At 36.2% G+C, this 19,090-nt stretch overlaps 2 protein-coding genes across 3 annotated transcripts in view; one reads left to right on the top strand and one right to left on the bottom strand.

Moving 5' to 3' along the window:
* Positions 1-1,246: 1,246 nt before the first annotated feature.
* On the bottom strand, positions 1,247-4,193 carry LOC110182505 (uncharacterized). Of its 2 annotated transcripts, none has more exons than XM_020950556.2 (3): positions 3,845-4,190; positions 3,032-3,099; positions 1,247-2,974 (listed from the first exon to the last, which is right to left on the bottom strand). In XM_020950556.2, exons 2-3 carry the CDS (start codon positions 3,074-3,076, stop codon positions 1,439-1,441), a joined length of 1,581 nt encoding a protein of 526 aa, XP_020806215.2. In that variant the 5' UTR covers positions 3,077-3,099; positions 3,845-4,190; the 3' UTR covers positions 1,247-1,438. The 2 variants fall into 2 exon arrangements, with proteins under 2 accessions (XP_020806215.2, XP_020806214.2); XM_020950555.2 differs by having other exon boundaries at positions 1,273-2,974; positions 3,032-3,130; positions 3,845-4,193.
* Positions 4,194-16,650: 12,457 nt separating this feature from the next.
* prage (RNA exonuclease prage) overlaps positions 16,651-19,090 on the top strand; it is a 31,270-nt gene continuing 28,830 nt past the window's right edge. Inside the window, exon 1 of the mRNA XM_086829356.1 lies at positions 16,651-18,446. Coding sequence (XP_086685482.1) covers positions 18,320-18,446 — 127 coding nt within the window. The 5' untranslated portion in view covers positions 16,651-18,319. The remainder of the gene's footprint in view (positions 18,447-19,090) is intronic.

The following is a 19,090-nucleotide window of genomic DNA, read 5'->3' as shown; positions in this document are numbered from 1 at the left end:
CGTAATCTAACAGACAGTGTGACCTACGATGATTTCGCAATCGGTTTGTTTGAAGAGCCCTAAGCAGGCAAATACAAAACCTTCACACACTTCCAGTGCTCGCATAACTCCCCGACTGACTGACCGCTAGTAATAACATATATATATATATATATGTTTATAGGAACAATCTGGGTAAACACTGATTGGCTAGGGAATCCTATCTGAAGATCGTAGAGCGGCGGCATACCTCAATAGATAAACATTACGACTCGCAACACAGAACAGCAAACAAATTGACCAGGAAATTATGGTTTTGATCTGTTAAACATTAAATTGAACTTAATATCAAGTATTGAAGAGTGTTAAGTAATATAAAAACTCTTAAAAAATACATATTAAAGAATGCTATTTATGATAGTTATAAATATAGGAGTTCAATTCAATTAATCATTTAGCAAGCCTTAAAGTATGACAAAAATATTTACATAAAAATTGCTTAATACATCATACTTCTAGACACATTTCAAGTTCATTTTAAAATAGTTTAAATTTATAAATTATAGAAAACCCCTAAGAACTTAGGTAACTCTCCGATCGACTGCAACCATAACTTTGTCTATGGCAGTCCTCGAATTGTGTCAAAACTCAAGTAGCAACAATATGTTTACTTAGCTTTTCATGTCGCATTCGTATCTGGCGTTGTTTTCTTTTTTTCTATTTGATTTTATTTTCATTTCGTGGATGGCGGCATGCCGCCAAAGTCAGATTGCGATAGAGCCCATAGATGAGATAGTCGCGAATTTGCTGCTGCGCAAAAAGTGCATTAAACTTGAAGTTCAAGTCTTGAACCAAATGCCGATTGCCAATTCCCAATAATTGTCAATAGAATTGCCAAGAACACAAATATATGTAGTAGGAACGAGCCCTCTTCAGCCCATAAACTCAATTGGCTAACATGAAGAGTCTCCCCGAAATCCCTCACAAAGTCAAATAACAACGAGAGTGAGGAGCTTAAATGATATGATATTCAGAAAATCTCCATGAGAAAATATAATAAAAAGAAAACCATAAGAAAGGTTATGGTAACACTTCAAATACGCCAGAAACTTGGAATTAAATTAAATTAAATACATACTTGCACATATAATAAAAGGTAATAAATAGTAATCCCTGCAAAGCTAAACATTAATTAATAAATATATGAAAAGAGTCCAACAACTGTGGGACCTTAATATATTTAAATATAATAAATGTATGTACTATATTTATTTTGTTTTTCAAGGTGTTTATTTTTGTCTTATGTTCTGTGAACATAATACTGGATGTAAATGCAGTTCAATAGTTAATATATTATATAAATTATGAATATGTTAATATCAATAGTTTAGTAATATCAATATTAGCATATTGTATAAATTATAAATATACTAACATTATAGCCATCAAGTAATTCCATCTACTTTACGTAGAAAGCTGAAGTTGAGGCTCCGTTTCCTGTGGCATTTCCAATGCCAGTTCCATATCCGTTTCCGGAGTAGGCTTGGCCATTGAACATCGAGGTCATTGGCTGTGGGAGTGACGATGGCACCGGGGCACGGGGAACAGTGGGCATAGTTGGCATCTTGGACAGTTGATCTCCCTGGCCCACATCCTTGGAGTCGGAGCGAAGGCCTTGCTGGCGTTGTCCGCTGTACAGGCTTGTCTCGCGTCCTTGGAACTGATAGCGACTGGCCTCGGTGTACTCCACCGCCTCCACCGCCTCCGTCTTCTTCTTTTGCTCCTCAAACTCCACTTGCAGTTGAGCCACAAGCTCCATGGTCTCCCTCTTGCTCTGAATACGTGCCTCCAGCTTCTGCTGCTGCTCCCTTCTCTTTTGCTCGCGATCCTCGAAGGTCATCAGTTTCTGCAGCTCCTTCTTCTCCAGGAGGCGAGAGAAAAGCTTCTGCTCCTTCTCCTTCTGACGGCGAACCTCGGACCCCATTCCGTTTTGATCCTGCATGCAAGATTGGGTCTGCTGCAGGCAAAACATACGCTGCTTCACATTCTTGGTGGCATCCATCCAATCTGGAAGGGTACGGCGGGGCGGGGCCTGCTCCTGCGCATGCTTCTGCTCCTGGGGCTTCTGCTCCCGCTGCTCCTGCTCCTGCTCCTGCCTCTGCTCCTGCTCCCGCTGCAAGCGCTCATGACGCCCAATGCGCTGGGCGGTCAGAGCACGTTGATTACGCAGGAAAGCCTGACGCTGCTCCGGCGTCTGATTGGCCTCACGCCATTCGCTCACAAAGTGATAGTCCTTATTGCTCGGCGGCTTCAACTGGGTGAGATCCCCCTTGCACACCATGGCCTTCAGATCGGCAAAGGTTTGGTATTGCTCGGAATAGTAGACCTGGGGCAGATGCGGATAGTACTCCAGGTTGCTGGCAAAGAAGGGTTCGTTGCCATCCTTCTTCGTGGCCTTGTCCGAACTATCCGTGCTGGAGTTGTCCTTCTTTTCGTCTTCCATGGCCTTCAAGCTGGACAAAGTGCGGCACAGCTCGCTCACACTGATCTCGGGCACCTTGTAGTCCTCGAACTTCGTCGGCTTCTTGGGTGCCTCCTGTCCTCCTGGGTAAATCCTTGGTTTTTGGTAGAAGCTGGGGTACGACATGGGCCCTGCATTAAACTTGGGTCCTTGGTGAAAATTTTTGAACTTCGGGTCTTGTGCAATGGCATGCCATTTGTTGTTGGTCACTTCTTGCTTCAGTTCTTGACCCTGGTAGTTCTGGGTGCCCTTATAGATGGTCTGATCATAGTACGATCCTGGCTTGAGGTAGACATTCGGATTTTGGCTGGCCTGCGGCACCTGGTAGCTCTTCTGCCCAAGGTACAACTTTCGCATTTGGAAGGCCCTCTGCTCTGGGGTGGCCTTCGGTTCCGGCTTTTGGGTCTTCTTGCCCGAAACACTCCAACCATTGGTCAGAGTTCCATTCTGGTAATCGGTTAAGGTCTTGTTAGTCTGTAGGAAAACGAAATTTTAAAGAAAATCACTTCTCATTGGTGGGCAAGTACTTACCCAACCAGTCATGTTTTTCTTCTGAGTTTCCTTGACACGATACATCTTTCAAAGTTCGACTATTTGGGCTATATTTTTTAGGGGAAAGAAGGAAGAAATCTTTTTTTTTAATAATTAGTAAAATATTTCCCAATTGGTGTGGAAAATATGTTCTTATTTCTCTGTTTTTTTTATTTAATAAATTTAAATTACATTTATTGTGTAACTCAATAAGAATTAACACACAAAAGCTTCTCCAATAGAAATTAAATAATTAATTTAATTTCCTAATTTGTGCGGAATTAATATTTCTTCATTTTGATTAATTTTATGAATTTAAATTAAATTAATTTGGTAACTCAATAAGAATTAACACACAAAAGCTTTTCCAATTGAAACTATTTAATTAATTTAATCGATTTTAGATTCATTCCCATTATTTAAATGCAAACTGCAAGGGTATAAAAATTTCGACTTCATTAAGCTTAACTTAATTTTTTTGTTTTTTATTAATTGTTTTTGTATTATAAATATTTCTGTATAACATTAATTCATTCTTTGCCTCTCTTTACTATTTATTATTTCTTAATCGTTTTAAACTTTTCACTAATTTTAGTTTTCCGTTATTAATTTTTTCTCCCGGCGGCCATTTTGAATTCAGCTTAAAGCCAGTTAAAATTTTTTTACCCGAAAAAATGGTGCATGGCAATGCCATTTTTGTGTCCGCCATGTTTTTTTTTTCGTTTGCAACAAATACAACAAATTTTCGCATTCCGAATTTCTGTTCGAGAAGAAGAAGAACTTTTTCCACACGATTTTTGTTTTTCTACTTACCTCTTTTTCAACGGGAAGCTTTTCTTTTCACTTTGGCAAGGTTAAATCTTAATTTTCTTTATGTTTTGCTCTTCAGATTTTTTGGCCAAAGCTCAATTAATTTGTTCCACACCGATTTCAGAGATACTGCTAGTTTTTCTTTATAGCGCACTTTGAAAGAGGGATCTTTTCAAGGAAAGTTAAACACCTTTGCTTGGCAAAAGTTGAAAAGTTGATTTCTTCACTTTCACAGGTTCTTCGGGAGTTTCTTTTCTTTCTTTTTTTTTGGGAGAGCACACGTGTTCACTCGCTGACGATTCCGGTAGAAAGGGAAAATTGTCGGACCCTTTTTGATAAACTTGATTAATATCGATAGTCCTAGGAACCCTGCCAATAATATTCTGCATAACCTTTATTTTGGCGGGGGGAACCCTATGAGTATCGCATTAGATAATCTTCTAAGGGAAACCCTGTGACTATCGTTTAAGTGGAGACAACTGTACTAATATTGTACTATTTTATACGATATTGGCAATGAAGAATTAATGGAAATCCAAAGAGATGAATATAAAAACGGAAACATAATGGAAAACCCTACAATAACATTTTGCAAGTATTGTTTGAGTGTTATGGGTAGTTTTATTGAAGGCAACTTTACGATATAGCTAAGGACCTTAGCTTATTGGGTTAAGAATAAGCTAAGTTTAATATCTAGTTATACAGGGAACCCTACCCATATAGTTAATAATAATACTTAATATTTTATTCATCGGATATAGGAATAATGAAAATTGTACTTGCAAATTGCTATGTAATTTAATAAGATCTCTGCAAAGAAAACCTCCTCAACACACCGAGTGGGGTGTAGTGACCTATCCCAAGATTCCTCGATTCAAAATAAACTCAGTTCCATAACCCCCCTCGGGAGAATGCAGCATTTTGCATTATTTATTTACATTTTCGCTTTGTTTGCACCATGAATGCGGTTGCGATTGCGCACACACAAACATGGTGGTCAAAATAGGGCTGCCAACTTGTCAAGGAGTTGCCAGAAATTAGGATAACTGCCATACCAACGGAACTTTCATACCAAACAAATGTATATGTAAACAAAGGATATGTAAATGCAAATTATGTAAATAAGAAATAAATGTGTATTATTCCTTCTCGAATTTAATTTAAAACTCTGACATTTTGACCGCAGCTGTCCATACAAGCAATGCTTTTGTTGTTCCGCCTTCTTTGTGCGTTCTTTATTGTTTATTGTTACCGATTTTCAACTTTTCAATATTTTTCCTCTCCTCCTCGAGTTGAAGCTCACGTTGCCGCTTAGTTGATAACCGAGCGCCTTTCTGAGCGGATCGTGAAAAGTACAAAAACAAAAACAATAACAAAACTCAAATATATAAATCCAAATAAAGTCCAGTGTGAAAATCAAGTCTGTAACTGGGTTAATCGCTGCTCCCCAAATGCTGGTGAGTGTAAAAGGATTTATGGGGCTAAAAAATACAACAAAAATTAATATTAAAAGACAAATTATTTACCCCACTTTGTACGTATTTTCCCCAATTCGAACTCGAACTCTTTGTTGCCATTTCGAAAACCAAACATGACACAGTGACACAATTTCGCGCTTCATGCTCTCTTTTTTACGCCGCTCAGATAATTTGTTTGCATCTCTCCAGTGACTCCATTTGTTTATAAACAAAATGTATATATTTATTTTTTTGTTGCTATATATGTATACTTTTTTTTTGCGTGCGTTCTAATTTAAAACTTTAAAGTGTGACTCAAGTGCCTGGCATGTGCACAGCAAGAACAATATTTGTTTTCTTGTGTGCCAGTCTTAATAGTAAGAACAAATATAATTTTGCGCTATATTATTAAGCGATATTTCAATACTCAAGGGTTTAAAGAGAGAGTTTATAACACATATATATATTTATATATAATTGTGGATGATAATTAATCAGTAAAATTGTTTGAAGATATTTTATTAAGGATTGTAGTAGACATTTAAATAGAGATTTTCAGTTCCATTTTGTTTCAGATACTATTTTATATTTAAATAGACTTTTCTAAAGATTTTGAGGAGAATTTTTAAATGAATTACATTTTTTATTAGAAAAACTAGAAAATAAACTATCTTCGGGAAGCCAAACCTTGCAGTTGTTATAATATATTTAAGAAAAAAACTTAAAAATCGCATAACTAAGTCAAAACTGCATTAATTTCAATTCGAAAAGCAGTCCAGAGTTAGTTTTTTTAAGGATAATAAATCTGCATACTCCGTTTAAAATGCTTAAAAATTTAGATTTTTATCTCTTTTAACCCCTAATAAAATTATAAAAAAAAATTGTAAAAATTAAAAAAAAAATTAAATTCTTGCAGGACATAGCTAGTTCGACTCGGCTGTTGATGCTGATCAAGAATATATATGGTTTATCGGGTCGGAAATGACTTCTTCACTGTTTGAGAAGCGTCTGACTAAAATTATGATATAATAACCTGAAATTTCTGAAATTACACCTTGAAGTAGTTCGATGCCTGAGATGTTGAGTTATAAATCCCCAACATTTTCTTTCTGTGTGCCGTCGCTCCAAATTAAACCTGAAACGCAATTGACAATGGCATTGGCCAAGTGGGACTGCCCGCTGCGATGCACTTCGTCCGTCCGCTGGATGCGCCTTTTGTAAATTTGCTAATTTCGAATTCAGAAAAATCCAAGTCCGAAGAGAAAATATTGAAAAAATAAAGCAAAAAGCAAGTACGTGCTCTCGGCTGCCTCGCGCTTTTCAGCGGCGTTATCTCTAGCCTCTGGCGAGCGGCTTGTTTAGAATTTTCAGCTCAAAACAAAACGGAAAGCGAAGCGTTTCGCTTATCAAAAATATATATAAAGTAAAATAATACAAAAAACGCTGCCAGTCGAGTTTGCAATCAAAGCAAAAAGCTTGCTTCTAGCCGAGTTCTACGCCCGCTGACCAAGTCAAAGCGTTTAGCTCAAAAGTAGCCACTCAAACTAAAATAAAATAAAATATAAGAGATAATACATAATAAAATATTATCCTTTTCACACTTTATACCTCTGGCAAGGATCGCCGTTACCTATATTGGGTTACTTGATCCCTTTATTTATTTGTTTTGCAAGCCTTTCCCCATCTGACCTGCACAGTGGTTCACGGGTATCAAGTACAAAACAAATCCAAAATATCATATATACACACATATAAGGGGCAGGTAAAACCCAAGGTAAATCCCATCCAGACACGCGTCTGCTTGTCCTCCTGACTCCTTGGTACCTTAGATCTAAGGATCTCAGACCCGACGTCGGGTTCTAACTACCTGATAACTACTACTGGCCGACCGCTTATCGGTCACAATGTGTTTTTAATCTATTTTTTACAGCCCCCCAGGTCAGGCTGTAATTTCTTATAAATATGCGAATATGCGGGTATCCTCGCCAGTTGACTTCTTGACCCGTGACAGTGAGGTTCTGCGTACCGTGTGAAAATATTAAGTAATAGTAAAGAAAATTATAAATAAACTAAAACAATGCTCAAGTTATGCAAATAATTTTCTAGAAAATATTTTCTTCATAGTATTAAAAAAGGTTTAAATAAATACGTCTTAAAAGTGATTATGAATTAACAACAATGAAACAAATAAGCGATAAAGTGAATAATTAGAAGTGACAAATAGCAAATGAGCAAAAAATAAGGAAAAGCAATTGGATATCCCCACAAACCATTAATTTTGGGTAAGTACAAACATCATTTGAAGGAAATTATTTGATTTTTGGATCTTACATTTTGTATAAATATTTAACTATAATTTTAAAACCACATTTATTAAAATACAGCCACTCAAGCTGGGCTAAAATAGTAAATATTTGTTTTATACTTTCATAGAAGAGGTACAAATATTTGTAATCAATCTAATGGATATAGAATTTAAGCCATATTTGTCCATTGCCAACCTACTGTGCCTCACAGCTGTTCGCGTCGAGTGAAAGCTTTTGATAAAACGCCGCTAAAGGTCTACAGAGATATCCCTGTACATACATATATAGGTAAGGGGGGAGAGAGAAATTGGGGGCTCCTCCATGACCATGATGATGATGACACCCGAATTGGGTTAGGCGCAATATATCCGAGGCAGGCTGCTCCGTGTGCGAACCTTATTTCGAGGCATGCGTCAGCGAAGCTGCCGGTTTTCTTTGTCTTCGGCGAACACACCGTGTCTGTGACGCCAGCAGCGACGCCAGCAGCGACGCCAGCAGCGACGTCGACTGCGAAGGCAAAGGCACTGATATGATAAATACCCTACAATAATGATTCTTGAACTTTTCTATTACATTGAGATTTTAGAAATATATTAAATGAGTGCCAAAAAGTATGCAGTATGCAAAAAGTATTACAGTAGGTACCAAATATTAGGTACCAATTTTTGTACCCTAGGAGGGTAAAAAATTTTAAATTGCCATTTTTGACCATATAAATCATATATATTCTTGATCAGCATAAACAGGCGAGTTGATCTAGCCATCTCGGAAGGAAAATAATTTTTTTTAATTTTTTAAAAAATTTATAAGCGTTAAAACTGTCAAAAATGTATAAAAACAAATTAATTTATTTAAAATTTTCAGTTGAGTAAGCAGAATCGCTTAAAAACTAATATAGGAAAGTTTTCCGAATTCAAAATAATGCTTTATTGGCTTAGTTATGAGATTTTAAAACTTTGATTTCTTCTAATTATTATTTATTTTATTATTATATTTTATATTTATTAAATCTAAGGATTTGGTCAGGGATTTCTAGGATTTTACTGAGAAAAAAAGCGATTATTTAATATCTTATTAAACTTTTCTATACAAGATATATAGAGAAAGATACTTTCAACTTGTTTTGGCAATTTATGTACGTAAACAATTGTGTTCTTTGTTATTAAAAGAACTTCAACTCGTGTCTAAATAAGTCTCGGTTATTGTTTCCTGTGACCAAGTGTTGATAGTGTTTTATAGATAACTGTTTCGGTGTTTATATTTTTAGCAAGGTATCTCTTAGTCGGGTTAATGGCCGACTTCCATGCTTGCTCTCCTACGCATTTGAACTCTCGATATATTCTTGGAATTATGCACAAAGACCGTAGAGCTATATAGAGATACTATATGGACTATGGGCCACTTGTGCACTCTGTGCATACCGCTTGAGAAACAGAGAAAGATAGAGAGAGAGAGAGAGAGAGAGAGGGAGAGAGAGTGAGACCTCTCTGCCGCTGCCTGCGGCGACAGCAGCAGCAGCAGAGACCAGAAGCAGCAACAATTTGCTTTCAGTTCAATTTTTGAGCTTCAATCATTCGCGGCACTTTGTTGTTGTTGGTCCAAGCGGTCAGTCAGGCGTTGTATGCTCGTTAATATTTAAATATTAATAGTGAATTGGGCTAAAATTGTTTACGTATTTTTTGTTGTGTAAATTCAAAGAGGAACAGTGCAACGTTGTGGAAAGAACAACGCATTTCGGTGCAATAATTGTTGGCCCTGGGAATTACTGTCGAATGCTGCGTAGATCGTTTTCTTAATCGTACAGCACAGTGACGTCAAAGGGGAAATACAAAAACATATATGTACATCGGTTCTTTCGGTGTGTGTGGATTTTCCGCGAGTGTTTTTGGCCCAAAACGAAGTATTTGTGAAAACTTCAAGCTATGCGAGTTTTGCTGATGCAACGCGGAGAAATAGTGACGCAAATAGAACAAGGTGCAACACATGTTGCAGCTAGACAAGTGAGAATTGCTTAAAAAAGGCAGGAAAAAGAAGCAATTGCACTTGCAACGAAATTTTGATATTAAATCAGCTGGAAAAACAGCTGGAGCAGCCATAGAAAGAGCGGCAACATGCTGCCAGCGGAAATTGCTGGCAACAAGGAAAACATGCTCAAACGGAAAACGGTGCAGGAGCAGGAGCAGCAGCCACAACTGCAGCGCAAGCAGCACAAGAGCAACATTAGCAGCAGCACCAACATTAACAACATTAGCAGCAACAAACTACAAAAAATCCTCGATAATTATCAACGCCAGAACCAAAGAATGTATTACAATCTGAATTTTTGGGATCAATTTGGAGCAACAACAATGAGTCCATCGACAAGAACAACAAGAATATTTAGCAGTAACAACGATCACAGCAATGCAGCAGCAGCAGCAGCAGCAGCAGCAGCAGCAGCAACAGCAGCAACATGTGAGTTTGTGATGATTTCCTTCTTTTGCTCTTTTCCATGGTTTATTTTGCGTGTTGCGCTTTAATCGCACGCTTCACGTTTCGGGGTCTTAAACAAAACAACAACAAATATATAAATAATATAATAATAACAATAATAAAAGCAGCTGTGCACATTTGCAGCAATCAGCTGATTTGCAGGCCAAGGCACAGTGGCACGAAACAGTTGCTGCAGCACGTGAATTTTCATGCCATTTTCTGGTTAGATAATTAAGCATAGAAATTCATAGAGAATGATATATATATAATTATTTATATTGTTTAAATTTTATGTGTTTGCTAATTAAAGTTTCTTTAGTTGTTGTGGTTTTATACTTGAAGAAATTTCAATTATTTGATAAATTGAACACAAAATATGAATATTTACTAAAATATCAATAAAAAATTATGTTTATTTTATATATTTATATATATTGTGCCTTGGTAAACAAAAAACAAAAGTTCGTAGGTCGGAACAGAAACAATTTATGCAAATATCAGCACTTTTTTTTGTAACAAATACTTTTCAGCTCATGAATTTATAAACCACAAAGCTTTGTTTACCCATTTTTCACCAACTGATTACAATAAATAAATAATATTTAATTTGCTTATCGAAGTCAGGCCAATGCAAATGTACTGTCCAAGGTTTGCCCTTACAATGGGCAACAAACACTGATAAGAGTATAAGCAGTAGTTTTTCTTCCAGTGTAGCCCAGGGTTACCGGGTCAACATGCTAAGCTTGACCGGTCAAGGATACTTTGGCCTCGCCTCAATCTTGTGTTGGGAAAATAAAAAGGAAAACGCAACAACATGCAATAAATGCGCCGGCACTTAAACAACAATAACATATATATGCATAAAAAAAGAGAAAAAATTAACAATAACAACAAAGAAAGAGCGAGAGAGCGACAGAGAGAGAGAGAGAGAGAGACAGGCAACGCACTCGACGAGGTTAAAGTACGGCAATGAACTTCGACGACGAAAGAAAAGTTTGTTTTCGAGGTTGAATTTAATGCCCCGAACCGGAGGATAAGGGGCAGGAGAAATGGGGAATCTCGTTTTGCTTTTACTTTACTTTTTTCGCATATATTTGTTTGTTGTTTTTTTCTGGCAATGGCATTGGCATTTGTCCGCGCTCCCGTTCTCGCTCTTCTCTAAAAATGTTGTTGTGCCAAAAACATCAGCCGTTTCTACTTAGCGCCCCATATCGAAAGCTCCCAAAATTAAATAAACAATAGGTTCAATGCACCTAAAGACGCAGTAGAATTCAATTGGTTTCAAAAGCTCAATCAGCCGCAAAAAAAGGGCACTCGAAGAAATAAGGGGTATAGTAAGGGTCAGCGATGTATATCGATAGGAAAAATCGAAAATATCGAAGAGTTTTTTATATCGGAATACAAAATATAAAAAGATTACTTTTAAAATGAATATATCGGAAATAATGAAGAACATAATCGATTATTATGGGATGATAATCATCAGCGATGTATATCGATAGGAAAAATCCAAAATATCGAAGAGTTTTTTATATCGAAATATAAAAAGATCGCTTTCAAAATGAATATATCGGAAATATTGAAGAACATAATCGATTATTATGGGATGATAATAATCAGCGATGTATATCGATAGGCAAAATCAAAAATATCGAAGAGTTTTTTATATCGAAATATAAAAAGATCGCTTTCAAAATGAATATATCGGAAATTATGAAGAACATAATCGATTATTATGGGATGATAATCATATAGAATAAAGCTATATCACAAAAAGAAGATATAGATTTGTATATTCAGATACAGATCAAATATATGTCTTTGAGTATAATTTTTGCTTTAATTTAAATTGAAAATAATTGAAACCAACTATATTTCGAGCTGTAAACATTCCAATTTAATGTCTTTGGTTCTTAAAAATTAAATACCTTATAAAATATGACTTAAATACAAGTCATCCTAAGAGTGAAGAATTACATATTAAATTTCTTAATAAATATGACATCTCTATAGACTTTTTTCTCCCAGTGCACACACAAATGCAGCAAAGAAAGCTCAAGACACAAATATATACAAAGAATTGCCTTTTCCATATCTTGAAAAGCTTTTCACTCCATTTGGCCTTCAGAACCAGCCTCAACTTGCACTCGGAAATGTAAATCGCACATCGCAAATCGCATTTAATTCACAAACACACCCAAACACACACACACACACACACATATAGAGCAGTACGCACACCATAAATACACATTGTATGCACTGCTAATTAAATGGTCAACAAAAGCGCAATTGATTAACTCAATTTAGAGCGCATCGAACTAATGAAAAGGTTTCCCCCATCAAGGTCTTAAATAAATTAAAATGCAATTTAAACACTTAAGAATTTCTATTCAACAAAACTGAAAATAATGAAATGAAAATGAATACTTCTTTGTTAATTTAAATTTCATTATTATTTGAAGATCTTTATTTGCGGTACTTAAAGGAAGTTTTTCTCGGCTTTCTATATATTTTTTCTAATCTGATTTGAAATGCAATATCCAACAGGCAATTAAATCTTTACTAAATACATTATAAGCTTTACTTTTTTTGTTAATTTTTTATTAATTTACATTGCTTTAATCCATGCTTAGCCAACCGCAAGAGGATTAACCATTGGCGAGGCAATTAAATGTATAAATTTAATAAAGCAAAACCAACTTCCGCACGAAAAGTGCATCTCGTCTCGTTCGATTTCCGCATTAATAAGTCGATGTTGATGTTGGGGCTTAATCTTAATTTTTTCTTTGGCTTTTACTTTGCTTTTATTTATATTTTATGTTATTTTGGTAACTCCTTTTGGGACACACACTGGCAGGTGGTGGCCGATCTCCCCGCCTCCCTTTTGATTTTTTATTTATTGCCAGGAAAAACGTGTTTAAAAACCGTAATCTCTATACGAAAGTGCGGGGTGTGCTGCTGGGATATTACTTCCGGTGCCTTGTGGCAGATGAACAAAGAGCACAGAGACAGGAAGTGATTGCGAGAAATGTAAACACAATTCACTGTCGTGTTCTTAATGTTGCTTTATTTTTCACACCCGACCATGAGTCGCCATGCAAATTGATGATGATAATTCGTAATTTAATAAAGATCGAGGCGCCATTCTGTATCTGTATAAAGAAGAAGTTCCCAAATACCTTGATTATTTTCCAAGAAAAGAAGGTATGTTTTAAAGCCTATCCCAATAATGGCAAGGACTTGGTCTTGTTTGGAGGTGTGTGTTTTATCAGCAAGAGGAAGAAGCGGTTCAATCACCTGTACAGACACCTGATTCTACAGAGACACGCGCGACGGCTGCGTTGATTGTTTTTATTCCATTTTTTAATATCTGCAGACAGCAGCGAAGGGTTCAACCACACCGACACCTGTCCACACCTGTCCACACCCCCACCCCCGCTGCATCCTTGGGGCTTGCTCTCACTTTCACCTAAAATATATATATGTTTGTTTATAAATTCAAATATATATTTAATATCATTGCTCTCTTTGGGTGACCGATTAAAGCGCACACGCTTTGGCAATAAGTATGCAATAATAACAAGAAAAAAAAAGAACATCAACAGCAGCAGCAGCAGCAGCAACAAATATAAATAAACAAAGGCAGCAAAAAAATAACAACAAATAGCCAAAAGCAACAATATCGGTTCGTTACACCGATAAGAGCTTTTTTTTCGCTTTTTTTCGTTTCGAGTTTTTGTCAAGGGTTTTAGGAAAGTTCAAAGTTTTCATTTTAGGGAAAACGCAAATGAACTTTCCCCCGATGTGGCACCATAGACATTTAGTTAAAAACAAAAGCTAATTAAATGCAAACATTTTTTGTTGAAATATTTTAAGATTAAGACAATTTAAAAAAGAATTTAAGTATGCAATAAAATGAAAATATTTCACTTACCTCAAGGTTGGGCCTTTTTCGATGTTTGTACTTCATATTACCTCGAACCAGGCTGAAAAAAAAAACAGATATAAATTTAAATTATTTTCTTTTTTCAACATATACAATCTTTCAAAAACAGTGTTACTTTGTCTAGTTTTGTTACTAAAGAATACCAAATTATAGCTTTAACTTTAAAATGCATGTATAACCTACTTTATGTGATTGCATTTTAACAACTCCAAAGATATATATTTTAAATAAGTTAGGCAGCCGACACGTTCTTGAACAATGTACTAGGCTACTTAATTTTAATATTATTATATACACCCCAAATGCAACTTTTGTTTATTGTTTCTGTTTTTGTTTATTCACAGGTGAGTAAACCATCTTTCTAACGATCGTCTGACTGAAAAAGAAGTTACTATATCTCTGAGTAAGTGCCGACCGTCGACCTGCCACGCCCCAAGGTTCTTTGGCTTAAATTATGTGCAATAATTTTAAAAACCACTTTAAGAATCACTTGGAATTTGCGCATTTATCAGGGAGAAAGAGCACAAGACGGGTATTTAGAAATTTATACAATGTATACGATATACAAATACATTTAATTATTTATATTCATAACAATGTTGATATAGAACTTGTTGCGTTTTAAAAACAATTGACATCTTGTGCATTAATTAAAGTGGTTTCTACACGGCAAGAATAAGAGAAGCTGAAAAGGTTGATATAAATTTAATAACAACTTGAATTTACGACTTATTTTCAATGATTATCCCTACTTCTTAGAGTTTCAAAGCTCTTTCTCTCAGTGTAGTTGTTAGCCATCGATGGGTGTCTGAGTGGGTGTTCCCCAGGGGTGTCTCTAGTAAACAAGGAATCAGGTTCAATGGCCAAAACACACACAAAAAAAACATTGCCAAATTGAATCCAGAGCTCTCCTCCAGAATTAACAAAACAAGTTCAATACTTCGGGGGGATATGCGTATGCTATATAGGCTACATGCCATATAGAATATATAGAATATATATATATCGTATATCGTATATCGTATGTCGGGGTGGGTTGTGCAAGGGCGAGGGCGTCACCCCGACAAAGTCATTAACATTCTGCGGAGTTCGGATAACAAATAATTCGTTGAACCCCCGAGACAAGTTCAGATAGAAAGCCGAGACGACAGTTGAGGTTGGGTGTGATGATGAAATACCCGGGATTACAAACCATAATTGGGCAAGGACGCGTGTCGTGGAACAAAGAACACCGTTTCCCAATCGATACTGATCTGTAGATGAAGCAATCATTTAATTGCATTCTATACAGGTTACATAGAGCCCCAAGATACTAATGGTATATGGAAAATAGTTACTTTATTTCGATTTGAAATGTTTTTGCGGTTTGGCCAAGGTCTATGCAAATGCCTTGGAACTTCCCTCGGTTTCGTTTCAAACTTAATCTTGGTCTTGCCTAATACGTAGTTAATTACTAGGGAAAATTTGAAAATATTATTATATTTTGGATAACAAATTATAGGAAAACCCCTGCAAATTACGTACTTAAATGTTCTAATTTGCTATTTAATTTGATATAATATCAAAACTGTCCTCAGCTGCCAGAGGCTCCACATATATAGGCTTTATAATTCCCCAATGTCGACCCTAAAGGCAATCAATATGTCCACATTTAGCCATCCATTATTCAAGCGATTCCCTGCGTCGACAATGTCAAACTTTTCCTAGCTGACGTGGCCCAAAAGTTAAGTGTTATTAGTAGTGGGAGTGGTTGGGTGGAAAAGCTGTGACTCTTGCCCTATTCGATGAGGGGGAGGGGGGAGGGGATCAGACCCCATATATATAATAGGCGGGAGGTCCCGGAGTGTACTTCTAATTGCTAACAACAATTCGCTGACGTAGTTTGTGGAAAGTTCGTATCTGTGAAAGGGGTGGCCGTCGACTGAGTCGAGTGAGTGGCCCGGTGGGCGGCGGAAAGGGGTGGCCCAGTGGGCGGTGGAAAGCGGTGCCCATGGCTGTTGTGTTACAGTTGCAGACACTCCCTCCCCTCCACTCCCCTCCGCTGGATAGGTTACGTGCAGTAACGGCACTGAATTGCCGCATGTTCTACGTACGTGTTTTTTTCGGGCATTCGACCTCCAGGCCCCCTCCCCTCTGACCGTTCACTACCACCCCATTTTTTATTTTAAAGTATTTTACCTTTGTTTTTCACCTCCAAAATGGGCTTACACTCGAAATGCTACAATTTCATCATGACTTTCTGTAGGAGTTACATTTCTCGTAAAAGATCTTGTATAGGGTTTCGCCAAAAAGATCTCTTATATCTATATACTATATACATGTATATATATTGGATTTCTCATAAAGTAATACTCTCTTGAAGACAAGAATATTTGGGTATTATTATATATTACAAAAAATAAGAATTAATTATTTAAACATTGAAATGTCCCTAAAAATAGGAGCTCCTAAGAAATAGAAAATACCGCCACTCACGTGCTTTTCCTTTAGCTTTAAATATAAATCACTGATTCTTAATACTTATTGACTTGAATGCAACTTAATACTTATACTTAAATACTAAATTGTATAATTAAGCTAAGGTAAAGACCATTCGGTATCATGATATATCTGTTATAGATAGTCGGGCATTTTGTGGAGAATAATGCAAGCTTTGCCCACTGTATGATCGAGACCGCGTGGGAGCGAAAGAGAGCGTGAGAGCACAAGAGTACACTGGGGAAAATGATTGAATCACTGGTATAAAAAATATCAATTCTCACACGTTATATTAAATCTTAAAATTCTTGTCTGCTTATATATTATGTAAGACATATTTTAAATTTAAAAGATGTTTATTTAAAACATTTTTCTACTCGTTATGCCATAATGTATAAAATATAATGCTTACAAAAAGTCATCTCTAAACCCAGTAAAAATATATATTTATGATCAAAATTTCTAGTCGAATTAATTTAGCAAATGATCGTCTGTTTATCTGTTTACAAATGGAAAATGTTGTTCAACATTTTTATAGCAACATTTACCTAAAATTTCCTCTGTCATTAGACTTGTAAATTAAATCTTTTCTTAAATTGAAGCATAATTATAAAAAGTGAATTAAGCATTTCAGAGTTCCGTTTAATTTAACTTAGAATGCTTTGGATAACAGAATTCAAATTACACTGTAAATTGTTAAATATTAAATATGCCAAAATCTAGGTGAAGGGATATATTATTTTGTAATATTTTAACTTTTCAAAAAACTCCAATTTGAATTATAAAAATTGTTCCACCTTAACAAATAAGCTTATACATTTCTCTCAGTGTACACTTTACTCTCTCTGCCGCTCTGCCGCTCTCTCGGCTTCGCTGCGACGCTCGCCGACGTCGACGGCAGCGTCTCGCGCGGCATCGGTTCGCTTCATTCATTCATTCGCCGTTTCGCCGTCGCCGCGCACGCAGCGAATTCACCTGCGCGCTCCCGAATGAAAAGCAAAATAAATAAATACAACGTTTATAACAATAATATTCCCACGACGCCGCGCTTTCGCGAGTGCTATATTCGCAGCGAATCGAATCGAAACCGTTACCTTTTTCATTTTGGATTTTGCCACCCTTTTGCTCCCTTTTAGACCCAGTTAGGAGAGAAAGAGAAAGAGAGTCGCAAAGCGTTTCTGCGTTTCTGCGTTTCCTGGCGGCCACCGATGCAAATCAATTACGCCAGATTTGCAGTGCAAAACAATGGCGTTGTTTGTGCAACAACAACAATTACAGCAAATACAAAGGCAACAACCGCAACAACGAAAAACAACAGTAACAGTAACAGTAACGGTAACAGTAAGAGCAGGAATATCGCAGGAGTCGACACCGCAGGACATTCAAATAGAGCTGGCCATCAAAAAGGAGCCGCCGCAAAAAGCCGCTGGAAATAATTGCAATTAGAAAAGGGCCACAAGGGAAAACATATCGAAACGAAAAGAAAACTCAAAAAGTGTTTGAAAAAAGTAAAAAAAAAAAAAACACCAGCGAAAATAAAGGAAATTTATTTGAATTTCGAAAATAAATTCAAACTACACATAGGTGGCGCCTGCGCAGTCAGAATAAAAAAAAGTGACAAATTAGAATCCGAAAATAATAAGAAACCGAAAAAATTTTCTTGTTTTTTTGTTCGAGTGCATTTCGAAAGTGTGTGTGTGTACAATAGAGTTGAAATACTTACAACAACAGCAACAACAACAAAACAAAAATTTCTTTATATAAATATATCCCGAAAAAAATATCAAAAACCCAGGAAAACATAAAAAAAACAACAATGGAGCAAATCACCAACTATTTGGCGCACATGGATTACGTGTCCTTTGGCGTTGTGGCACTGCCCTGCGTGGTAATTGTCGTCTATGGATTCCTCCAGGTGGCCAGTGGGCTGGCCAAGTGCAAAAGTAAGTCCAAAAGTAATATTCCAATGGGGATATTATAGAAATCCAAAAAAGTCAAGGGTTACTGGGCAAAAAAAATGGCTTTCCAGTGTTGAAAAAGTGTTGAAATTTCGAGATTTATGTGTTAGTATTTCTTAAACTACAAAATAGATAAACAAACATTGTAATTTATATGTTTCTCCTTCATATCTTGAGCTTAAATTAACTCAAGTTATTTTAAAGTTCTAAAGATTTTACACTCTTTAAACTATATTAAAAAAGTTACATCAAAAAAATAGAGTTGTTCAAAGTTTAAATATCATTTTTGGCAACATTTTTAAAAGAAGCTCATAAACGAAACATAAAATAAAGACTTTGAAGTTTGCTTTGAAATATCACTTGCCATTTAAAAATGTTAAGTCATGGCTATAAAAAACCACATATAGAAATAGTTTTATGCTTTTTACTGATGAATCATGCCAAGAATCGAGTTCAACGTTCAACAAGTGAGAGGAAAACTAGCATGTGGAAAGCTGCAAGTGGATTTTCAAATAGTTAACTCATTTATATGGCCACTGATTGATCAACTTGAGCATTGTTAGCTGTTAGCTGTTAACTGCTGTTGATACCGCATCAATTACGTTATCTTTACGGTCTCTGACCCGGGT

The sequence above is a fragment of the Drosophila serrata genome, unplaced genomic scaffold (assembly GCF_035046125.1).
Source record: "Drosophila serrata isolate PLE 108 unplaced genomic scaffold, ASM3504612v1 contig_190, whole genome shotgun sequence".
Classification (NCBI taxonomy): Eukaryota; Metazoa; Arthropoda; class Insecta; order Diptera; family Drosophilidae; genus Drosophila; species Drosophila serrata.
Note: the sequence above shows the minus strand (reverse complement) of the source record. Positions and strands in the feature narration are given on the sequence as shown.

Coding starts and splice junctions, on each gene's coding strand:
- LOC110182505 (XM_020950555.2), bottom strand. CDS start 3,076: ATGTATCGTGTCAAGGAAACTCAGAAGAAAAACATGACTGGTTGG. Junction 2,975..3,031: donor AGAAAAACATGACTGGTTGG/GTAAGTACTTGC, acceptor GTTTTCCTACAG/ACTAACAAGACCTTAACCGA.